Source organism: Falco rusticolus, chromosome 7 (genome assembly GCF_015220075.1).
Source record: "Falco rusticolus isolate bFalRus1 chromosome 7, bFalRus1.pri, whole genome shotgun sequence".
Lineage (NCBI taxonomy): Eukaryota > Metazoa > Chordata > Aves > Falconiformes > Falconidae > Falco > Falco rusticolus.
Genome location: NC_051193.1, coordinates 29,378,482 through 29,402,230, shown reverse-complemented (window position 1 = coordinate 29,402,230; position 23,749 = coordinate 29,378,482). Strand labels below are relative to the sequence as shown.

General features: G+C 40.9%; 1 protein-coding gene across 2 annotated transcripts in view; it reads left to right on the top strand.

Moving 5' to 3' along the window:
• The first annotated feature begins 5,034 nt into the window (after positions 1-5,034).
• The window catches only part of NUDT14 (nudix hydrolase 14), a 62,492-nt gene continuing 43,777 nt past the window's right edge, over positions 5,035-23,749 (top strand). Inside the window, exon 1 of one of the 2 annotated variants that reach the window (XM_037394431.1) lies at positions 5,035-5,213. In XM_037394431.1, the coding sequence (XP_037250328.1) occupies positions 5,133-5,213 (81 nt within the window). In that variant the 5' untranslated portion in view covers positions 5,035-5,132. Of the gene's footprint in view, positions 5,214-5,620; positions 5,977-23,749 lie in introns of those variants that run through there. The other variant, XM_037394429.1, reaches the window with a different exon arrangement.

The following is a 23,749-nucleotide window of genomic DNA, read 5'->3' as shown; positions in this document are numbered from 1 at the left end:
TCTCAGAAAAGTTACTACTAAAATAAAAACAAATTTCTCTAGGGCTCTATTTACAATGCCAGCAGAATTGCATAAGCACAATTCCTGACCTTCATGAATGTAACCAGGGTGGTTATGCCCCAGAACTGAATAATAATTAAAAGCTAGATATTGGCAGCTTCAGGCTTGCTTTTCCACAGGAGCCTAAGGGGTAAACTTTAGAAGGCAAACTTCACAACAGCGACTTCATTATGGAAAGAACCTACATCTGATCCCCAGAAAGGCACTCCAAATTAACGTCTCTGTGGCAATGCAAGGATGGCCCCCATGAAGAAAATAAGCTCTCATGCTGCTAACCCTAAGGATTCCCAATATGTGATTACAAAATATACTGGATTTTGGACATTTTCATCCATCCTTCTCACTAAGTCTGTGTCCAACCTTCCTGATACCGTTATGTGACCTTATCAAAACTGCATGTGACCCAGGGAGCTGAGGAGGAGGAGGAAGTTCTGATAGGAGTTTCCAGGCAGAGAGACAATGGCTTTGCTGACACCCCAGCCGTCTGCTGCTGGATGGGGCTGAACCGGCCATGCAGCTGCATCCTGGGTCAGCCAGCGTTTATGGGTTTCAGCAGCCTCTGCTGGCTTTCTTCTGCCCAGAGCTGGGGATTCAGGTTATCTATCACCCCAACATCAAAGCTTTTCTGCCAAACACATGGCACCATCTTGGTGCAGGACCTGTGCTTAACAGCTCACAAACCATAGGTTTGCCATCATGTGCATTTCCTGGCTTTTCTTCTGCAACCATGAGAGTTAGAAATCATTCATAAAAAATTAAAACTGAGAATTGTAAGTCAGCATACCTCTAGCTGCTGAGGCTTTCACGCTCACAGTATCTTAGTAACTACAGTACTCACAAATATCAAAAGAAGTATGAGAAAGCAGTGATAGTCTGCAACATATTAAGGAGCCCTCTGGAGATAAGAAGGGCTCAGGATGTGATGATTTTTGCTCATGAGCAATGGCATGTCAAAGAGCAGAGCGAGCCTGGTAAGGGTTGGCTGAATTCAAAAGCACATGCAGACCCACACACAAATCACTACGGAAAATGCACTGCCTTACTGCGCGCGAATGAGCGCAGCAGCTCAGGCACTTTGCTAAGCTCCAGCAGGAAGAGAGCACGGGACATTCCTGGGTGGCCACCCATGGTAAGCAGTGAGCCATGCCAGATGGGCCAGGACAGGTGGCAAGGGACCGTCCTGACGCCCTGCACATCCACACCTGAGCATGCAGGTGGAGGTGAGAGGGTGTGCTAGGCTCCCAGAGCGGGAGAAGGGAGTACCGCCAGGCTGCGCAGGAAACATACCCATTGTGTCCCAAAGCAAAGAGCAATAAAACAAATTACTAATGAGGATGCAACCTGACCCTCTGCAGAGTACATGCCCAAGGACAGTGTGTCTGTAAGGGGAAGGGAAGGACTGTTATTGGAAGAAACTTCAAGCTCAAGGGGATATTTTTTTTAAAAAAACAGTAAGAAAAAAAATGATTTAGGTATTTTGCTGATGATAAAAGTTACAAAGTAACATAGAGAAAACTCTGCTTTGAAGGAAACAGAAGTCTGTTAAACAACGAACTTTACTTTGTGGAAAGAATTCCTTTTTAATGCTAATGTTAGTATTTCATCCTTTATAAGAAATCCCACTGAATCTTCCCTTAAGACTCTTCAGCTCCAGACAGGAGGACAGTTCTCATTTTTCCTCTCTGCCTGCTGACCTAATCTGCTGATCTTTCTTTCCAGGAAAGAAACACACTTTTACTCATGTTTTTTGCTTTTCTTTATTAGGCTGTTATCACATCATTACCCTTAGAGCCCATGCAGGCAAAATATCTAGATTTTAGTATTTTACAACAGGAGGCCAGCAGCTCCAGAAAACTAAAGAACCCAGGAGGAAACCACTCATGACAACTTTCACAACTTTTTATCTGTTACTTTAAAAGGCAAGAAAACAACATACGATACAGAAACCACTTCTAAGGAAGATAAAAGAATGTATTTAATGTAGAGAAAGGCAACCTGTCATTCTGACACCTTTCTGGTTTTTGCGAGTCAAATTAACAGTAACACTTAGCAAGGAAGATGTGATGGCACAAGGCAGTTGGTTTGTGGAAGCATATCACTGGTAGCTATTTCAATTAGGAGTGTAATGGCTCGTGCTCTGCAAAGGAACTGTGATAGCCAAGAGTAATCCAGCGTGCAAGAAGTTTGGGAACTGATCATCTAGGTACAGTATCACAGAAACTTAAATGATCCTTTATGGAGTAATGCTACTCAAAACCAAAAGATTTTTGCAAGCAATTAAACATGGGCTTAGACTTACTTAGACCTATGTATCAGAATCACCTTACTGAAGCTAATAGACATGAACACAGTCCTTTGAACACTCTGGAATTATGAGTGTCTATTTTCACAAGTTTCTGGTGGAACACCACCACTACTACTTCTGCTTTAAAAAAGGAGCAGACACACAGGGATGTCAAGTAACACACAACACAGTAGTTCAGACATCTGCAAGCTGATTGTTATCTGAGGTTATAAAACCATACTGGGCAACGCTCTGTCTGAGCAAACACACCTGGGCTCTCAATGTCCTTTGGAAACAAGTCACTCCAGCAAAGCAGTGAGCACAAGGTGGCATGTCCCATGGTGGGACGTGTGAACAGAGCTCCCCTGACCACTCAGCCGAGCTGCTGAGTAGCCTCCCTGCATTGTAACCTCTTGTTATTCTTGCTATGAAACCAGAGCATTTAGAGTCAGGTCGGAGTCACTGTGCCAGTCAACAAGGGCAAGCCACAGAAGTAGTGCAAGGGAACAGGAAAGCCGGAGTGCATCTCACCCACCCAAAAGTAAGTTGTCCCCTTGGATATTGTCCATTGGAATAAGTGGGAGCTGAGGGGCATTTCCTTCTCAGGATTGTTCCTGGACTACCAAAGGCAAAGACACTTGCTGCACGGGGTACCTAGGCCTTAATGAAGAATAGTAACAAAATTCAGGTCCAGCTGCTCTATGTTAGTCCCACTATGCAGGGCATATTTTTCCTATTTATTCTCTCACTCAGATTTCACCTGTGAAACTGTAACACTAAATCAGCTCCTCAATCTCAGCCTGTTACATCCTTAGTTCAGCTAGCATATTCACAAAGAACATTTTCCGACAAAGAAGTCTACAACTTTCAACTGCAACTGTAAGACTAGAGCACCCTGAAATGTGTTTTCCTGCCACGCTGCACTCAACTGTTCCAGGTACATTAGCAAGATAGGTCTGTGACACATCACAACCCTGAAAGCTTCTCACCTAAGACTAAGAATGGAATAAGCAATCCATCAGGCACTATGACACGTTCCCCAAAACACACACACACTCAAAACCTTAAAGTGGTGTCAGAATGTTTACTGAAGAGGGCAATCTAACTGGCTGAACCGACCTGGGTAGCCAGTAACTTTTAACATAAGCAAACAGAGATATTGTAAACGTGCTGTGCATGGAAACTCTGTTTATACTTAAATTAGACTTGGATGACTGAAATAATTTAATAGAAAAAAACCCCAGCTTAAGTTCCCAGGAGCTTTGAATGACCTCAACATCCTTCTGAAAAAACCAGAAATATAGGGACATATCCAATGATGCAAATAAGACTTGCACAAATATTTTCAGTCAGCTAATCAAACACATTTAGTTGCCTATTGTTATGATAGCTTTGCAAATACACTTTTAAAAAACACACTTTTCAGTTCCACCAAGCATGTTTTTGTCACTTGCGTTATCAAAACTGATGGTAAGCATTCTGCAATGTAAGTGCTGCCTCATTTACTTCTTAGCGAGTTTTGCAGTTACTGGATCTGTTCTTCTTAGCCATACTGCTAAGATTCTTAATGCCACATGACACGATAATAAACTTTCATAGTGATGCAGTGGAAGTAGATTAGGATTAGAAGAGAAAAAAGAAACAGATGCAAGAAATTTCAGATTATTCTCAGTGTGGTTGATATATTGACAAAATAATTTGCTTTATATAGCAACTAAATCTGTACACTGGGAAATCTGCATGGAAAGTAAACACAAACAAGAGATAATGAGCACTACGAATTGTGAACTCACAAATCTAGAAAATCATTAGCAGGAATATTAAAACATCAAGGGGAATCTAACCTAAGGTTGCATAACAATGATCAAACTCCTACGAAAATCAGGAAATCATTCAATCTAATAGTGATTTGTTTTAAAAAAAGAGACTAAAAGGGAAGAGGGTAATTTTTTTGTAACTTTGTTGCTGAAGCAGCCAGATGAGTTTACTGAAGCTGCATTTATTGCTCTGCCACGGGCTGGGTCGCTGCTGGAAGCTGACGCTGAGAGGGAAAGTTTAAGAAGCACCAAATGACTGACGCATCGCAGGCTACCAATGAATAAAACTCATGTTGTTGACATGAAAACACCACGCAGTCAGAAGAGATTGTGCTTTTGACACAAAGGTCCTTCTCCTGCAAAATCTGACCTACGTCCAGGTTCAGGACGACTTGTAGCAAAATCCAGTAAGCAGGTTGTATCAAGTCCTCAGAGGGAGACCAATTTCTAGGAGTGCAGCAGCACCCCGTGAATTTTGGCATAATGTGTGGAAGTAACTGGCCCCCCCCCCCGACAACCTTCGCCAAACTTTTGAGAAAACTCCATCACAAATGAGCGTTTTTGCGGCGTAAAGACGACAAGGCCCCTCCGTGCTGCAGCTGTGGCGTCCCCGTGTTCGGGGTGAAACCCAGCTCCCGGCTCTGCGAGGGAGGAGGGCGCCGCAGCCCCGGGCTGTCAGCGTGCGCCGGCCGGCCGGGCAAGGGGCAGCCGGGCCCCGTACCGCGCCGGGAGCCCGACCCTGCGCAGCAGCCGGCGGCCGCCCGCCCGCGGTGCACCGGGGCCCTGCCGCGCCCTGCCCGGCCCTGCTCTGCCCTGCCCTGCCCGGCGCCCAGGGCCCTGCCCGGCCCGGCCCTGCTCTGCCCGGCCCGGCCCTGCTCTGCTCGCCGCCCAGGGCCCGGCCGCCGGCGGCTGCGCGCGCCTCTCCCCTTCCTCCTCCTTCCTCCTCCTGGCGGCCGCTGACCCCCGCAGGGATGGAGGCCATCGAGGAGCTGGCGCTCAAACCCTGCACCTCCTCCCTCTACCTGCGGCCTTTCCGCCTCTGTTACCGGCAGGTGAGTGGCGCCGGCAGCTCGCCCCTTGGCGCCCGCCCAGCCCCTTCCCTCACGGCCGGGCCATCCCACGCGCCCGCCCCTTCCCTCCGCCGCGGCCGGGCGGCGGGGCCTCCCCCGCTGCGGTGCGGCACGGGGGGCGGGAGGCTGAAGGAGAAGGGCCGGCCGGCCCGCGGGCCCTTCTGGTGACCTGGCACCCCCCGCCCCCCCGCCTCCGCCATTTTGGGACAGTGGCGGTGTCGCCGGAGCAGTGTGGGCCTCAGCTTCATGGCGCCCTCCCGGCCCGCACCGCCTGGAACCGCCCCTCGGGTGGCTGCTTCGTCCCTGCCCGCCCGCCTCAGCCTCCCCTGGCGGCGGGGAAGGTGGGCTCGGGGTGGGCAGTGCAGGTAGCCCGACAGACCGGTTCCAGTGGAGGGCACTGCTTCGTGGTGTGCCACCGCTCCAGTTCCTCTGTGGGTGCGCCGTGCCCCCGGGTGCCCGTCACCTCGCCGGGGTCCGGGGCTGTCTCCTTAACCCAGTTCTGGTTTTTCAGTTCGCCTTTGAGCGTGCCACCTCTTGATTTGGGTCTTGTTTTGGTGCTGGTAGGCTGCAGGTCGAGCTCCTCGCTGGCTAGCTCTGGGCGCGGCAGGTTGTTACATGGACAAGTGACGCCGCTGCTGTGCCAGGCCAGCCTCAGTGCCGGCAGGTGGGAGGTGGGGAAGGAAATCCCTGTCCTTATCGTGCTTCTGTCAGTGTGAGTCACCTTTCACCGGAGCCCAGGGAACAGGTACCTCCAACAGTGGCAGGAGTGCAAGATGTGGAAGGAAAGTTGCTTATCGCAGCGTAATGTGCCGCATGTTCCTTGAATGTTTTCTGCGGATGAGGTCGTGCACCACACGGGTTGTTTCTCTAGCTGGCAATGCAGCATTAGCTGGTCCAGGGTGAGCTTCTACCCAGGTAGAGGGGTGGAAATGGAAATGGAAATGCAGAATTCAGACAGCCCTAGAAGTGCATGCTGCAGACCACGTCTTCTCATATTCCTTCTGTGCTTTGCTTCTAAACACATTGGTTGAAAAGGCAGAAGAGGGAATGTATATGGAGGAGGTGTATCTAAGTCAAGCAGTGGGATAAGATACAGAAAAGGAAAAGCAAGGGTTCAGATAGCTTGCATCAAAGCAGATGAATGGATTTTTTAACCTTTTTTGATAGATTTTGTACATGACTTTCCTGAAGAAAGCTCTCTCCCCCATTGGTTGGGATAAGCAAAACATTTTGATTCGTGAACAGTTAAAACCTTTACACTGAATTATTTCTTTTTAGTTATCAGAAGAAAACCTGAAGAACATTCTTTCATGTACTGATTTTTTGCTGGCTTAGTTTATAAGTGACAAGTCTTACTTCTTAATTTCATTTTCATTTCTGAGTCATGCTTTACATGAAAAATGGGATTTAAACTGCACAAAACAGTATTAGAAAATTACACCTACTTGAATACAGGTGCCTTAAATGTGATGGGTATGGTAAAGATGAAATAAGGATGCGTTTGGTCACGTGCTGTGATTTGACAGAGACTAGCATTGCCACCAAAAGAAGTAGCTTTGACCCTTCTGCACATCTTGCTACTTCCTCTCCTTGTGCACGTGTTTGTGCGGCAACATAGTGCTCTGGATCAAGGATCTGGTCCAGGTCAAACCTAATCTGGCCAAAAAAAGAAGTTAGTTTTAATCTAAACAGGGTGTCTTGGTTCGATTCAAATGCTTATGCTGGCAGAGAGGAGGTGGTAATGTGGTGGTTAGGGATGAGTGTTTGGGGGCTGGCTGAGGGCAGAGATTGTTTCTCTTGGCTGTAGTACTGTCTTAGAATGAACGTGAAAATATAGTTTATATGGCATCTGTACAGAAGCTGGCTTGGGTCCAGCCTACTGAGAGCATACGCTCAACGAGTGCACAACTGTCTGCACCTGACCTGAGAGACAGGCCCTAAGTTTATTAAAAAACATATTTTGCATTTGAAAACTGACTTACTAACCAGAGGATGTACTAAATAGTTTTAGTCATTTGACTTACTGTTGCAAAGGTATTTAGGCCTGCTGAAGACCCCACTAAATACCGGAACAGTTAAGTGTCTAAAATCTGAGTGTTAGGTGCCTGATATGCTTAAGAATTTTTGAAAATTCCGCCAGTCATCTAAAACTGAGAACTATTTCCAAAATCTAGCCCTTGATCTTAATGGTTTTATGCTGAGTAGGTCTTCCCCTAGTCCAAAGGTTTTTTTTATTCACTAGCTGGAGAAAGAAAAGAAACTTCTTCTCAGTTCCTAATTGGTGCTTATCTTGGTGTATCTTAGAGTAAAATTAGTTTCCCCCTTCCACAAATTCCCTGCACCTGCTTGCTGAACTAAACCCAAATCTAGTAAAAAAGTCTTTCTGAGTAACAGAACAATCTGAATGAGGAAAACTTAAATAATGGCATTTGTTGCATTGTGAAAACTGAAACTATTTTGGGTAATTTATGCAGTATGTGGCATCATGCTGTAACTGGAAGGCTTGGGGTGATCTTACAGATACATTTTGTGAAACTATAACATGTTCCCTATAATTCATTGTAGTCTGAATAAGATTCATTGATGCATTTTTTTGTGTGTTTTATAATATTGATGAAGGATAATTTGGGCCTTGAAGATTGAAATCTTCAAAGCTATTTTCAAAAAGATCCATTCCTATAAATAGACATTGATAGTCAACATAAATCCTCTGTCCAAGGACTTCTACAGAGTAAGAGGTTTTTATTTTATTAGTTTGGTTTTTTACAACTACTGTTTTTCTGTACAAACAGGAAATTGAAAGAATTCTTGCATACAACATGATTTTAAGATTATTTCTAAGCATTCATGAACACTTACATTACAGCATTGATTTCTAGACATTTCATCATGAGTACATATGTTACAACATTGATTCCTAGACATTTCATGTAAAAATTATGCTACTTGAATGGAGGTAATTTGGATCCCATTGCTATCGCTAAAACAGTTAGGTCTTCAGCAGTTAAACATTAATTAGATACAGATGATTTATATCAGTTTGCTAGTCTGATTTTATCCATTCAGCCTGCTGCCCCCCTGACTTGTAAACCACTGCTGTTCTAGCAGGTTTATGGACCACCAGAAATCTGCAAGACCTCAGAACAGGATCCATTTGAGGGGCAAAATATAAACAAAATGCTGAATAAATACTGTTGTAAACCCACACAGATTAATCATCTGAAGAAGATTGTGGTCACACCTGATCAAGAGTGGAGCCAGAGACTCATGGTTGTCTACCTGTTCTCAGAGGCACTTCACACATTCAAAATTTCAGGCTGAAAGATTGGATTACTGTTTTGGCCAGTAGAGTGTTTTTCTTGGGTATCTGGATGTTCAGACAGGGAGTTGTGAACACATGCAGGGCAGAGGTGTATGTGCTTAGGTGATGTCAGGCGCTTGCTATCATGTTAGAAAACTCCAGCAGTGTCTGAGGTTTGTGCTCAAGTCTCAAGTTCCCTGTGTTCGAAGAGCTTGAGTTGTCCTTTGGATTGAACCTGTTATATTTGGTTACATATAGAAATACTCTTCCAAAAGACTGAGAAAAATGCATGTTTCTGGCTATTTAGCTGTAGTGAGGATTGTTGGAAATCATAGAAGCCCCTGAAGTTAGAACAGTTTGTGTCCGTGCTGGATCTGCTCTTCCATGAAAGGGTCATGAGATCCTTTCATATGAGGTCTTTCATCATCCTCTGCCTTTACCCACTCATATTTTAAATGTAAGTGATGAGCTCTGAATGGTTCCTATAGAGCATAAAAGTAAGTGTACACCCTTCTAAAAGAATTCTAGGTTTTGAACCATGTGGATTGAGGCAACATGCAGCTTGGTGTTAGGCATCCAAGCTATGGAGAATAGCCTGGCTCACCAGACAAATCACTGGATCAATAACTTTTTTAAATTATTGATTCTGTCATTGTACAGTGCAAAGGTAGAAATGGAAGTGCAGTAAAGGAGTCATGGAATTCACCAAGCTATAGGCAGATGTGGTTAGGGTCAATATAGAGGGGTAAGATACAGTTTAAAACTATGTTCTTCAAAATAGGCATCTAACGGCTCCTCAAAATGGACCTAACTTTCTACTTGGGCTTTTCAGCTATCAACTCTTTTCTCCAGGTGGGACACTCAGTCAAGTAAGCCATGTTGTTTTATATGTGGTGGCCTGAGGGTGAGAGATAGATAAGGTACCTTGCTTAGTTTGATGAATATTCTCCTAATTTTGTCAGTAGGAACGCTGTTTACAAACTTTTGTTCTGTTTGGTACTGAAAGAAGAAAATTAATTTTGCTCACATATAGGATAGCATCTGGCTAGTTTTAATGTGTACTTGCCCCCAAAGTGCAAATTGGTTTGTTATCTAAAGTGGCTTGCTTTTTCTTTTGAAATATGTGTCACCTCCTGAAGGAATGGCTTCTTTACCAGGAACTCCTTGGTAAATCTCTTTTCACTTTTTCCTACTGAAGTTTTTCTGCTTTTCATAAATAATTTATTCAAGAGACCAGAGGGATGGCTAATGAGAGATTAACTCAATGCCCAAGGGCTAGGGCATTTCCCTGGGATGTGGTAGAGTCAGGCTGCAAGATCTTGCTTCAATTAATGCTGCTTCCCACATCACAGCAGAGTGTGCTCACTGCTGGGAAGCACATTTGTGTGTAAATCTTCAGCTCTCTTTTGTGTGTGTTAGCCAGGCACTGGCCTGTATATTAGACACAAAAAAACCAACAACAGGTTTAATAATTCTGCTGGGTCTAAGTCATGAAGTAGACTCTGAGTCGTAGTAGTTGAGCAGAGTTAGGATTTTGGGCATCATTAAGTACCCAAATGGGAATTTGGATTCAATGTAGTCTTCTGAAGAAATCAGCACCTGAGCAGGGATTTCAGGGGTTCTGCATGTTGGCTTTGGATCCTCAGACAGGTCTTTGACAGGCAGAGCTCTGGTGAATCTTGTAGTAATTTAAGAAGTTATTGCATACAATTGTTTGTCCCTGTGCTAGCAATTATTACCCTCTGAGGATCAGCAGAAAGGAAAGTCATTTTGCTCCAGCTCTTACTCTGCTGTTCCAGTTCAAACCCACCTCCATCTGCCCTTTAATCGAAATTACTAGGCTTTGTATAGAACTGAGCGAATTGCCTTTGCGTATTCTTTTTGGTGACCTCTGTGCTGGGGATGGTATCCTTCAAGGGGAGGCAGAGCATCAGCTGGGGTAAGCATCTAGCTGGGGGAATAATGTCTGGGAGCTGTTACAGAAACTTTTGCCCAGAAATCACATATCAAAGCCTTTGTGGATCTAGCCCAGACTCCTATAGCTTTGTTTTTGAAGGTGGTTCTGGCTAGGGAGCTATTGCCACTGTTTCCTTGCATTTTGTAACATATATTCTGCCCAGAACTTTGCTACTAGAGTAATATCAACTGTCAGTAGTGTTCCCAGTATGTCTGCAAGTTTGTATTCCGAATCTGTGGAATGGTGAATGAGTATCTGTTTCAGTGATGTGGGATAAACCTCAAAAACTCCATGCATATCAACTGAATGTTACAGTCAGTAGTGGTAAATTTGAATTATTTGGTCTTTTGTGAACTTCACATTCCTTGCGCAATTCAGAGTAGTAGTCCAGTGCCTGTGCATCACATTTCCTCTATTGATTTAATGTTTAGAATCATTCATTAAATAAAAAACATGAAAAATGCACTATTCAGTTTCATTTTAATGTATGTTTTCATTCAGTGTTAAGGGAATTCAATTATAATCTCTTGAGTTTTACAGTCATTCTAAAGTATTTTTTAAGACTATCGTAGATTTTAACACATCATGAACTTTGTAATGGGTAGAAAATGTACTTCAGGAGTAGCGTGCTATTCATCAGTGAAGAAGGAATTTCGTATTTCTAATCTTAGATTTGCTACTGTTTTCTTTTGTGACTATGAGCAACCACTGTTTCTGTGCCTTAAAATTTAACTGTCTTGGAGATGTCATGAAGATTAAAATATGTATACATGCAGAAAGAAGTGAGGTCTGTATCATTAATGTCATGAAAACTTTGAAGACAAAAAAGCAAAGCAGTGCAGCGTTACAATAATATTAACAATCTGATTTTGCATTCAGAATTTTTTTAATATGGTAATAGCAACATTAATGTGCCCAGCTGCCTGAAATATTCTCTGGAGCTACCGTCTACTTTTTTACAAACATAGAACATTCTTTTCTATTTTGGCAGTTAAAAATGATGCTGTTGAGGGAGTAAACAGATTTTTAAGTTACCTGTTCAAACAAGTAAGTCTTCTGTTGAATCTTCAAAAGTCTGCAGTAGTAGGAAATATGCTACTGAGTAATATATTTGCAGTTCGTTTTTTCAAAGCAGTAGTGCAATAAAAAGAGATGCCGCTTTTGCTGCAAAATTTGTCTCATTTTCTTCAACTTGTCAAGTCTGTTATGTCAGTACATAGTATTAATCTTAAATGCAAACGTACCACTTCTAGCTCAGGAAGTCACTTGAGCTGCAGATTGCAGGACGCTGAGAGTATTTGAGCAATATATTCTTCCTTAAGCATGTTGGCTTCTGTCAGATGAAGGATCCTGAATGAGACAGATTTTTGATCTGACTGCTGCTGTGTTAATTGGGAACTGAAGTGCAATAGAATTCTTTTATATGGGTGAAAAAAAAGAAACTTGAAGTTTTTGCAATGACAGCATTTGGGAGTCAAATACCAAACGGTGTTCTTTGCAATTAGAGCACAGTTTTAAGAAAAGAAATTAAGGAATCTAGGCATATCTGTTTCTGGCTCTGCCACATACCTTGGATTCAACTCTGGAAATTTGTACAGGTTGTTTTTATGTGAGACATGAATTACTAAAGGGGGAAACGAAAAGAATTAGTAAGAGTAGTAGTTGAAAAGAACTGTAGTACTTGGTTTTGTTTCAGTGAATATTACATTGTATTAGTCTTAATTTCTTTATCCAGCATGCTTTGACAAGGGAATGTAGGGTTCTTTGAAGTAAATACATGAAAAGTAGTTGGCAGTGACAAAACTTCATAATTTTAAGTCATTCATCATTTAACAAACTTATGACAGCAAATGTCACTTACTGGAAAGAATTAGGCTCTGTCAACCATCTTTTGTAGCATCCTTGCACAGGGCTGAAATGTGTCTACACTTGCATAGATGAACATCAAAGTCTCATTTAATGTCATCAATGGCTAGACTACTTGAGTTACAAGGAGGAGGTACGTTAAGTTGTAGTTATCTTAAACCAGTATTTTTCAAGTTCTGATACATAGCTCATTGAGGGCCATTGGATGACTTATAGGTCCTCCACGTGAGTCAACTAAGAAAGGCAGATCAATTATCAGCAGATTTTAGTGTGCTCCCAAGGTCTGCAGCCTCACTGGAAGATGTTTCCAGCTCTGCAGATGAAGAGGTTGCAAACCATTGGCTTTGACAATACCACTCCAGTAGCCTCATCTGCAAGGGCTTGTCTACACAGGACTTTCCTGATTAACTCCATGTCTCATTGTACAACAAAGAGTCTGGTTCTGTTTATGTTAAACCATTTTCAAAGTACGATTGCACTTTGAATTCATACCCTACCTTAATCCATGTTAACTTTCCAGTGCATGCCCTAAGGGAGCAGTAAACTAAACTGAATGACTGTGTCCACACAGGGGTTTAATGGAGTTTAACTAGCAGAATTCAGGTTCATCAAGGTACTTACCTTCAGATTCATTTTCTAGATGGCCTGGTATGGACAAGCCCTAAGAATAAAAGTGGTTTAGTTCTAGGTGGATGAACCATGTTATAAAATCCATCACTGGGATTTTATTTTATATTTTGTGTGTGAAATACAACTACTGTGGGGTATAAAGTAGGCTTTTTTGACTTGTTTGCGATTGTCTCTTTTGTGGTAATTGCAGTTAGATTTGAGAAGTAAAATAGTGTTCATGTTTTTCAACAACTAAAGTGCTTTATTTGTTTTTCAGTTTGGATCAAAATACATATGTTTGCTTAAATAGCAGAAACTTATTTTTCCCAGTAAAAAAAAAAATCTGTCATCTGAATCAGAATTTCAGCTATGATATGAAATTATGTGTATTTGGTGTGTTTTAAAGCAGGTGAACACTGTAACATTTTAAGTGTTTATAGCAAATCTGAATGTTATGGAAATTAGACATTTTCTGTAAATGGGAATATTCTTTAAAATCTGGTGTTTACGGTCTATATGGGATGGAACTATACTTTTATTATATTCCTGAAAATACGAGTGTGTTTAAAATAACAATTTTACCTCAACTGCTGCCATATGTAAAAGACATTTGTATTTTCAGCTGTAACTCATAAAAGGTCAGCTCCTGTGCTTTGAAAACTCTACACAAGCTGATGTTGCATAAATAAACATGTTTTACACAGCAGGCATATAAAGTTAACTGCCCCTCTGACTTGCATTCAGATTAATTATTCTTCATTATTTTTAACTAAAACAAGTTAAAGAACTGGGCTTTTTAGTACTGTCCTTCAGACACTGATCAAAATCTTGTTAATACAGTAACAGCAAAGTTTACTGAGGTTTAAACAAATTAAAGCCCAGTTTTTCTTAGTGGTCAGCTCATGTCACCCTAAAGCCCTGATCACTGATCAAAACAGCATTAATTATTTGTTTCACATTGTGGTTGCTGTGTCAAAATCCTTTAAATACCTCTTGGAGCTGAGAGGGAATCTTAGGGCCTGTGACAGAGCAGCTGGTCTGGACATGGGCTGATGCCCCAGTTGACAGGTTGTTGGATTAGAAAGAATATCAAAGGCAGTGAGTAAGATTAGGGATAAGTGAACATCTGACAGCAGTTTGCAGCAGGGAAGAACAGATGATAAACAATGGGAGCGGGGTGCGTGGGGGGGGAGAGAGGTGAGAAGGCCATGGGAAAAGTGTGGCGGCAATCACTAAAGCTCCAGGTTGCTGAGCCTCATGAATAGAACAGGAAATGGGATTTGCTGGGACAGATGTGCTGAGCGGTGATGAATACATTATAGGGAAATGAGGCTAAACTCCTAAAGGTGAGAGATGTTCTTTCTCTGAAAATAGAAAATAGAGGAAAAGTTTACCCTCCTGGAGAAGTAAGCATTAATACTTGAAAACTAATACAGCAAGAAGTAATGCTAATGATATTTTTTTATTAAATGGGTATTCCAGAGTAGCATTCATGGCGAACTCTAGGTCATGTATTTAACAATCTTATGGTGCTATTACATAAACAGTATGCAAGTATTTAGTTTAAACCTAAAAACTGCACCAATGGTAGAACATTGAATTTGAATGATGGAACAGCCTGAATGGAGGCTCTGACTGGATAATTCTTAGGCGCATATTCTGTATCTGGTGTGTATTACATAGCACTCACGTCACATACGTTTGATCCCGCCACCGTTAAGAAAGTTGTACTGAGTGATCTTGCGAGGTCCTTCTAGCCTTACATTTTTTCAGTTCTGTAAAGTGATTGTATGCATGTAGTAAATTATATATAACCGTTCCTTAGGATATTTCTGTACTTCTCAAACTTCTTTAGTTTATATTCTTGATGGATGCTTTTCCAATATTTGGAATCATTATCTCAGAAAGCAAATAGAAACTTTTTGTGTGTTTACTGGTAGGACTGTGTGTTAGAATTTTTAATTTAAATTTTAATTTAAATTTTTTAATTTAAATTTTTAAAGAAAATCTCATGAAAAAAGCAGGTCTCACATTAACATTTTCATTAACATTTTAATAGCGTGTTACTTCAGCAGAAGGGGGAGATACAGAAAGTGTGATTGTTTGTGCTGCTCTGAGAAAGTATCGATGAGATTTGTTCTTAGACATCTAGAAGTTTATTCCACAATGTATTATTCCGCTTTGTTTTACAAATAGGAGCTTGCTAAAATAAAGTAGAAACACAAACTGTGAGAGTCACTAACTGGAAAACATAAAGCTCAATGGTGTAAGGACAAGAGGTGACTTAGCTGTAACGCGAATGCCCACCATCTGTCTTTCCTGACCACAGATCTCCTGTATGTACTGCCCCTGTTCGTCAGGACAAGGAGACATGTATCTGGCCTCCTTTAGTCCCCACTTGCTCCTAGCATGTGTACTGTAACTCTAGCTGTAGTTTTCAAAAGAACAAGGGATTGCAGCTAGAATCTGGGATGAATAGGTGTATGTCCTATAACCCTGCTTCAGGAAGTAGCTGTTCACTTTGCAGAAATGCCATGTGTGGTATTTGGACCACAGCAGCATCGCTTGAATGTAGCAACTGAAGAGTCCATTGAGCTCTGGAGTTCCAGAAGTTCCCCAAAATTAGCCATCGACAAAGATTGTCTTTCAAGTGGCCATAATAATAGAGAAATAAAATGGTGGCGAGCACAGCAAAACATAGATTTTAAAAGTGTGCTTTAGTGATTCTGATCAGCATAAGTACTATCCTGTTAGCTCTGTTTTCCATAAAACTTTGATTTCTACATTTCTATGAAACTGTAACCAAAGAACTTAACATTTATTACAGGCAGTTCCCATTTTAAAGAGTGATTGAAGACTATTTGCAGTTGGCCTGCATAGTTCTTTACTTTCTGTCCCAAGATTTAAACTGCTGCAGGGTCACTGTCATTATGAAGGGTTCAGAAATACTGCAGTAAAACACAGAACTGTATATGTGTCACTAATCAATTAATCATTAATTCATTCAATTAATCGAATACCAGTTGTATATGACTTTTAAGCAACAGGTTAATTTCTCTGTACCAGTGCTCTCTTTGGAATAGATGATGGTTTAGGTGTTCCCAAATTACTTCTTGAATCATTCTGTGTATTATTTTTCCCAAACAGGAAGATGATGAGGAGATGACACTACTAAGGGAATCGGATTTAAGTTGAGTAAATAAAAATTGAGAGGTAAAAGTGAAATTAAGAACAGATCAGAACCTGGAGCTAGTTGCATTTGTCACTTCGAAATGATATTGGGGGGGGTGGGGTTGTGGAGAAGGGAGAGGATGAAAAGCCCTGATAATCTTTGTGAGGAGGGTCTGTGAGAAAGTCTTAGGAGAAAAATCTAAAGATTGTTACTAAGCCTTGGCTTCTGTTAGCCCCCTGCTGCTGTTCTTCATCAAGTTGTTTTAATGGCTTTCAAAGCAAGTGAGTGGAAAATGATTTCTCTGGAAGTTTAAGGAGACTGAACTGAAAACTGTCATTGCTCTATAAGTAAAACACATCAAAGATTGATGGAAGAATTGCTTGTTAAACACATTGTCGATTTTAATTAAAAAAGTTGGGATTTATCATAAAAGAGATATCAGATCATCATAACTACCTAAAGGTGAAAGTTTAATGCCTTGTCATCTGGTCTGGAACCTGTGCTAAGTATCTCTTTCACAGCTTTTGTGACTCTCTGCATGTGTGCAAGATTATTTTTTTTTCCAAGGGTTTTGGGTTTTTTTTTCATAATGCACAGAGGGAAAAGTACACAAGCATAAAAATGTAGGTGGTTACTGTGCTTTTTAATTTTCTTTCCCCTGTATTTAGGGATGCTTTTTTTCTGGTATTTTTAATTACCTAGGGTTACAAATTCATGTCTCTTTCTGAAATAGTTCTTTTTCTTTGTGTTGGAGTATGTAAGATTTATTATGTGTTCAGTGTGTGCAAAGTGCATTTATATATCACCTAGTAATTGTGTGTTTTTTCTAGAACCTGGTCCTCTCACTTTCCTCTTCTCTCCCCACCTTCTTTTCCTTCCACAGTCCTGCCAGTCAGTAAATAGTACAGTTTTTGATTGTGTAGTAATCTAATTAAAAAAACAATAGTGAAAAAAAACCAACCCAGAGTGTGCATTGAAAACATTTCCACTGAGGCTTCATTCTTTTAAGGCAAATGCTTGTTCTGATGTCTTTCATGCTGCATACGATCCAGGTGCATATTTAGTAAGCAAATACAAACAATTATTTTAAAAGACTAGAATTCCTCAGCAAGCTGATAACACACGGCATGCATTATTCACTATCTTAAGATTTCAGAAATGTTCAATGTTGTAGTTTCAGTTTTAATTCACAAATTCTTTCTACAGTTAAATAGCTACACTTATGCATAATTCTGACCCTAGATCTGATTGTTATGTAGAACATTGTTTTTTGCAAGAGCTTATTATGCAATGACTGCAGTTACCGGATTTTGTGCTCGTAATATGCCTAGAAATGGTATATTGTGATCAAAAAGCATAACGCTGAGTGATTCTGTAAGATTTTCATGACATACAAGATGATTTAGGTGGGTAGAAATACTCATTATGCAAGCAACAACACAGAATTTCAGAACTTGGTGTTAGTGTTTTAAGGATTCTTTTCAATGATATTTGTCATATTAGCTGATGTTTTAATTAGCTATACTAGTTATTTGTGAAATTGGAATGGATGTACCGTTTTGATTTGCTGCATAAAAAGGTTCTATGCTATAAATGGGTCTGGCCAGACACTAAGATCCTTAGCATGTATTTTTATAAACTGTTGAACTTCAACCTTGCTGAATAAAACTGTATTTTTCCTGCTCTCATTGGTGAGGCCAGGTCTTCACTTGCATCGTTTCTTCTTAATCCTAGTTTAGGCAAAGACTAAAGTAATTTGACTAATGGATTTTTTTAATTTTTTTTTTTGCTTGGAAAGTAAGGTGATTGGAGTCTCAGAAGTTCAGTGATTTTTGACCAGAAATTACATGCTTTGACATACAGAGCTGGAAATCAAGATATGGAAAAAATAGGGAAAACAGGTAAATTTGTTTATTAGGTACAACATGGTAAATAATGTATAAATTTGTTCAGGATATGAACCTATATAGCTTTCGTATATGTCCTTGAACTGCTGAAATAACTCACTGTTGGCTTCATTCAGTTTAGTTTTGGCTTTAAGACCTACCTTTGTTATTATTTGGCCACTTGAGCTTGTTGAGCTTTTGAAGCAGCAGGATTAGAAGAGAGGGCTATCAAATCTTTTGGCAAATCTGTTCTAGAATTTCATATGTATGTCTACACTTAGCACTCTGCTTTCAGCGTTGTAACATTTCTGACGCTTTAAAATACTGGACATAGGTAGACAGTTTCTGTCTTCCTTTGTCTGAAAGGCTTGTGTCGCTCTTCAGTGACATTTCCATAGCACTGCAGTTTATACAGTCTAAAATTTGGTCTGTAACTCGCCTGATTTGTACCACTCAGGTAAGTTAAAGGATAACATGGCCTCCTATTCAGTGAAACCAGTCAGGAATCGTTAGTACAGAAATTATTACTATGGTACTTTATGGGATAGTTCCTCCAAATTTGAAACCTGATTGTCTCCCTGGTTGTTTTGGTGAACCGTCGTTTTTTCTTGTTGAGGAGAGGTGGTTGACCTGTCAGTCTAGAGAACCCTGTTTCTTTTTATCTCATTACTTTCTCTTTGATCTGTATAGGAGTTAAAACCTCTTGGCAGAACTCTCACAAGATTCACGGGAACATACAAGCCTCCCTAGAGCATTATGGTGCACTCCATAGAGAAAGATTAATTTGTAAAAGTAGTCATATAAATTACAAGATTTAAGTGTAAGAATTGTGTTGGGGGTGTGTGTGTGTGAAGAATAGAGATGTAATCACACCCAGGGGCTGAAAAAAAAGTTACTCAGGGAAACTATTTCACTAAACTGAAAAACTGTTGGAGTATTTGCTTTTGAAGTATTTCTCAAAAAGCCCAGCTGAATGCCAGTTGGCACTGTGTCTTCCCTCCCCTCTTGTCTGTACATTCTTCTGCAGCCCTTATGATAGAGCAGTGGCATTCCTTCCAGTACTGCACTAAGTGGGATGACAAACCACACCTAACAGTTGTGCCTTGGGGAGAGGATGAAAGAGAAAAGAAACAGCTTTCTGGGTGCTGTGTTTTGTAAACTTTCTGGTCAGAAATGTGCGTCTTGCTCTTGCAAGGGAACGTGTGTAATTGTCTGTAGCGCTTGGTGGAAGTTAATTCCTCATTCTCAGACCAGCCCTGATGAGTCTGGGAAGTGAATTTTGACCTTCATTCTTTGCCCAAGATTTTAGGCTCTTCCGTGTATGGAGGGTTCATGCCATTGCACGCTCAGGATAAAGTCTTGGAGCTCAAGGGGTCTTGGTATTCTGATGAAGGAGCAAGAAGAAACAGCAATAAATGGTTTTAACGTGCTCACGGTATTCAGTACAGAGGAGACATGCTCAGAACCCTGCGATCTAGTCTAGGGAAACACTTGAAGTAAGCAGTAACCTTGAGTTCCTGTGAGACCTGGTGTGTAGGAGGCGTCCTTTCCCACTCTTACTTCACCATGGAGACACCGTGGTGCATCTGGCTTTGTTCCCAACTTTGTTGAAACTTAGGGTCTCCCAGGTGCTGCTTGCTGACCTTGGTCAATCTTGTTAATGCTGGTTCTTTGCTGGCATGTACCAGACTGGTGTGTGATGCGAGGTGTACAGTTCATGGAGCTGTATTGTTCCTGCATTGAACTCTGCATCAGAAATATTTTGTCCTTCCTAAGTTCTAAATAAATAAATAGATTTGCTAATTACTTTTAAAAATCATACTTATGTGATCCATGCTATTGCTTTACAGGTGCATTTGCAAAACCAAGTAACTTTGAAGTTAATGCATGACAGATTGTTTACTGTCTTGGGTTTTTTTAAATCCAGTTTTAATGATACAAAAATCTATACACAAGCTTTTTCTTACCAGTGTTCTGCTTCAGGTGACGTAGTCAGCCCAGCCTTCATCAGCTGCATGGTGTCTGAATGCAGCTTGATTATTTATATAAAAATGGAGTGGTCCAGTGCTGTGGTAGAAGAGGGGTAGTTGCTTTTTTTCTGCTGGCTCTTTGTCAACCTGGGAAGATTTTAAACAGACCCTGTATAAGTTGCAATGGAATTTGTTAGAATTACTAAAGAGGTAATGAGAAGTATTAGGTAATTGATGGTGGTGATTAGCATTTGGCTGAAATACCAGTGGCATCTTAAACTGTGGTTTTATAGTGTTGTCAGTGTTGTTTTCCTGAATGGCATAGCAAAATTAATGATGAAAGGACAGTTTCTTTCCTTCCTCTTTGGGATGAGGGTCATGACCTAGGGTAGCAGAGAAGAAGAAATTATGCTTGTAGGCGTAGTGGTTGCCTTGGGACTGATGATTTTAAGATTTCATTTTCTCCTACTTACTATACTTATGTTTGCTTCTCTCCCTGCTGTGCCTGCAGAGATGAGGTTAAAGCCCTAAATCCTGACAGTCAGTGGGGTCCCTGTCTCTTCAAGTCAGAGATTCTACACGAGGTTGTCTTCAGCAGTCCCAAATTCTTCGGGATGCTATGCCAGTAAGTGGTCAGGGGAAGCACAAGTTATGGGAATGTGATTTGGACCAAAGCAGCATTTGTCCTGTATGTATAATTTGGAGAGTCCCCTTCCTAAGGGGTTGAAAGGATATTTTGACTAATGAGCACAGAGGATGGGTACAGAATGGAGTTAAAGAATATTAAGTGAGATTTCTCATCCACTATGGGGTCTTGGACTCACAACAGATACTTTATGTTGAATATCATTCTACGTTGAAACAGCTACTACAGACATAATTGATCTAGATACGTTATGACAAGTGCAGAACTATTTCCCCTGCCTGTCATTAAATATCAGTAGTCTGAAATTTCACAGTCAGGTGCTTTATCTTGGTAACTCGGTGGTCAAAAGGTGTCCCTTCCATGCAACACCTCCCAAAGTGTCCCTTCCATTAAATTAAAAAAGACCAATTGCAAGGACCTGCACATGAGTTGGGGCAACCCCCAGTATCATTACAGGCTGGAGAATGGGTTGAGATCAGTCCTGAGCAGAGGGACTTGGGGCTGCTGGTGAACAAAAAACTCAACATGGCCTGAAAGTATGCACTTGCAGCCCAGAAAGCCAACCATATCCTGGGCTGCATCAAAAGAAGTGTGGCCAGCAGGTCAAGGGGGGTGATTCTCCCCCTCTACTCTGCTCTCATAATACCGCATGTGGAGCACTGCTTTCAGCTCTGGGGCCCCCAACATAAAAAAGACATGGACCTGTTGGAACAACTCCAGAGGAGGGCCGTGAAGATGATCAGAGGGCTGGAGCACCTCTCCTATGAAGGCAGGTTGAGAGAGTTGGGGTTGTTCAGCCTGGAGAAGAGAAGACTTTGGGTAGACCTTACAGCACCTGCCAGTACCTAAAGGGAGCTTATAATAAAGATGGGGAGAGACTATTTACAAGGGCCTGTAGCAACAGGACAAGGGGTAATGGCTTTAAACTAAAACAGAGTAGATTTAAAGTGCCTTACTGTGAGGTTGTTGAGGCACTGGCACAGGTTGCCCAGAGCAGCTGTGGATGCCCCATCCCTGGAAGTGCTCAGGGCCAGGCTGGATGGGGCTTGGAGCAACCTGGTCTAGTGGAAGGTGTCCTTGCCCATGGCAGGGGGGTGGAACTAGATGATCTTTAAGGTTCCTTCCAACCCAAACCATTCTATGATTCTAAAAGAAGCAGCTGGCAACAGACTAGGAGAGATGAAAATGGGGTTCCTGGAGACGTTTTTCATTCTTTTGGTCTCTTTAAAAAAAAAAAGAAAACAAAGTTTATTTTCCTTATAGTTAGCTGTGTCTCAGTAAAATTTAGTAGTTTGGAAAATGTTGTCGTTAGTGACTTAGGAGTGTGTCATTTCCCAAATTTGCAGGAATCAGTCTCACTGAATTTCACTAAGGCTCCATCAGGTAGCAAAACAGAAATAGTTTTGTAATCTTAATACAAATATTGCAGTTTAAATCTTACCACAGAATATGACATGGTTAAATAAGTATGTTTAGACGTTATTTGGGGGATCTGGCATTTACCTGAAACGACAGTGGTTCAGAGTGAAGTCTCAATTCAGATCTTACATCTTTCCAGTGAGTGCCTTAGAAGTTAAGGTTATTGAATGCTACAGAGTGTTTTCTTAAATCTCATCTTTTAGAGTTGTTCATAAATTGTTATAAATTGGAGCAGGGATATGAACCCATGCCTTTTTTTCCCTGGATTCATTTATTACTGAACTACAAAGATCATGTTTGTTTCTTTGTTTCTAACTCAATGAATATGTGACAATTTATACAAATAAAGAAAACTCCAGAAAAAGAAATGAAATGCAGAATACCTAGGAGTTCTCAGCAGCCCTCTTATTGAGGTATTTCCCTGGCTGTTGTTCTCTGAGCTGGAGCCAGCTGATGTGCCTCCTGCATCTTTGTTTCTCAGCCTCTTAGTTTGTTCAGGGAATTTATTATTTCCCTTAATGTTCAGTGGATGGGTAATGTGTACAATAAACTAAAAAAATAAAATTAAATTAAAAAAATGCAATGCTCCTTTTTCACAGGGATGTGATTTTAATCTTAGGATCACTTCTGCTTGTCCTGATATAGAATTCAGAAGACAAAACATTGCAATTTCTGATCATGCTTTACCCAGGACAATTGTCTCAATTGCTTCTAGCTTCTGATCTTCAAAGATACGTGTGTTAATCCCATTGAACATCATCAAGTCTAGCATGTCCTTAATTATTTGGCAGATTAGAATTGTAGAACGTGAGTCATGAAATTACAGGTACAGTTGTCCCCTCTTTTGCGTGGCACATCCCTTTACTCAGTGGCAAGATGACTGCAATGGGTAATTTTTTTTGTGCTGAGTTGGTTTAGTCACTAGATGACATCTTCAGTGTGGTTCTGTGTGACTGCAGAAATCCTTGTGTTGTTAGCACACAGGAGGCTATGCAGGAAGCAGGGAAAGGGTGATAGGATTTTGATGGAAGTGCCGATACAGATTAAGCAGAAAGTATGGCAGAATAAATCTTAATGGTTTAAATTTCCTGAGGTTTTGTCATTTTGATAGTAATTTTGCAAATAAATAGGTTTTTTCAAATTGTGTGAGATTTTTTCTTTAACAGTAACAAACATACTGGGAAAAGATTACAAAAATGGCCCTTGCTGTGCAGGTTTTCAGCAAGTATGGATATAAGTAGCTGCATAAGGTGTGTAATGCATTTGTTTGAAGGCACAGCAAAATACTTTTCTGTAAATGTCAGCTGAATGCACAGCTTGCAAATAATATTACCTCTGTTAAAAAAAAATCTTTCATTATTAAGAGATATTCCTTAACTATATCCAGTCAAAGTTTCAGGTTTCATGTTTTACTATGACTTTACGGAAAAAGTGGTGTTAGTAATTTTGTAAATATGGAAAGTGTATGTTCCTTTTATCCCTGCAAAATAAGAAAGTGTGCCAGACTTCAAAGGGAAAACACAGTTTAGTGAAAACGGGAAAATACATGCAGCAAAATTCAATAATGTGACAGGAATTTAAGTAAAAGACAAAGCAGTTGAATACTTAAATTTTGTCCTTTATATACAAGAACACTAGAATCTGAAATCTCTTTAACTATTAGCAATTGGTTCCTTTCAACAGAGTTGGAGT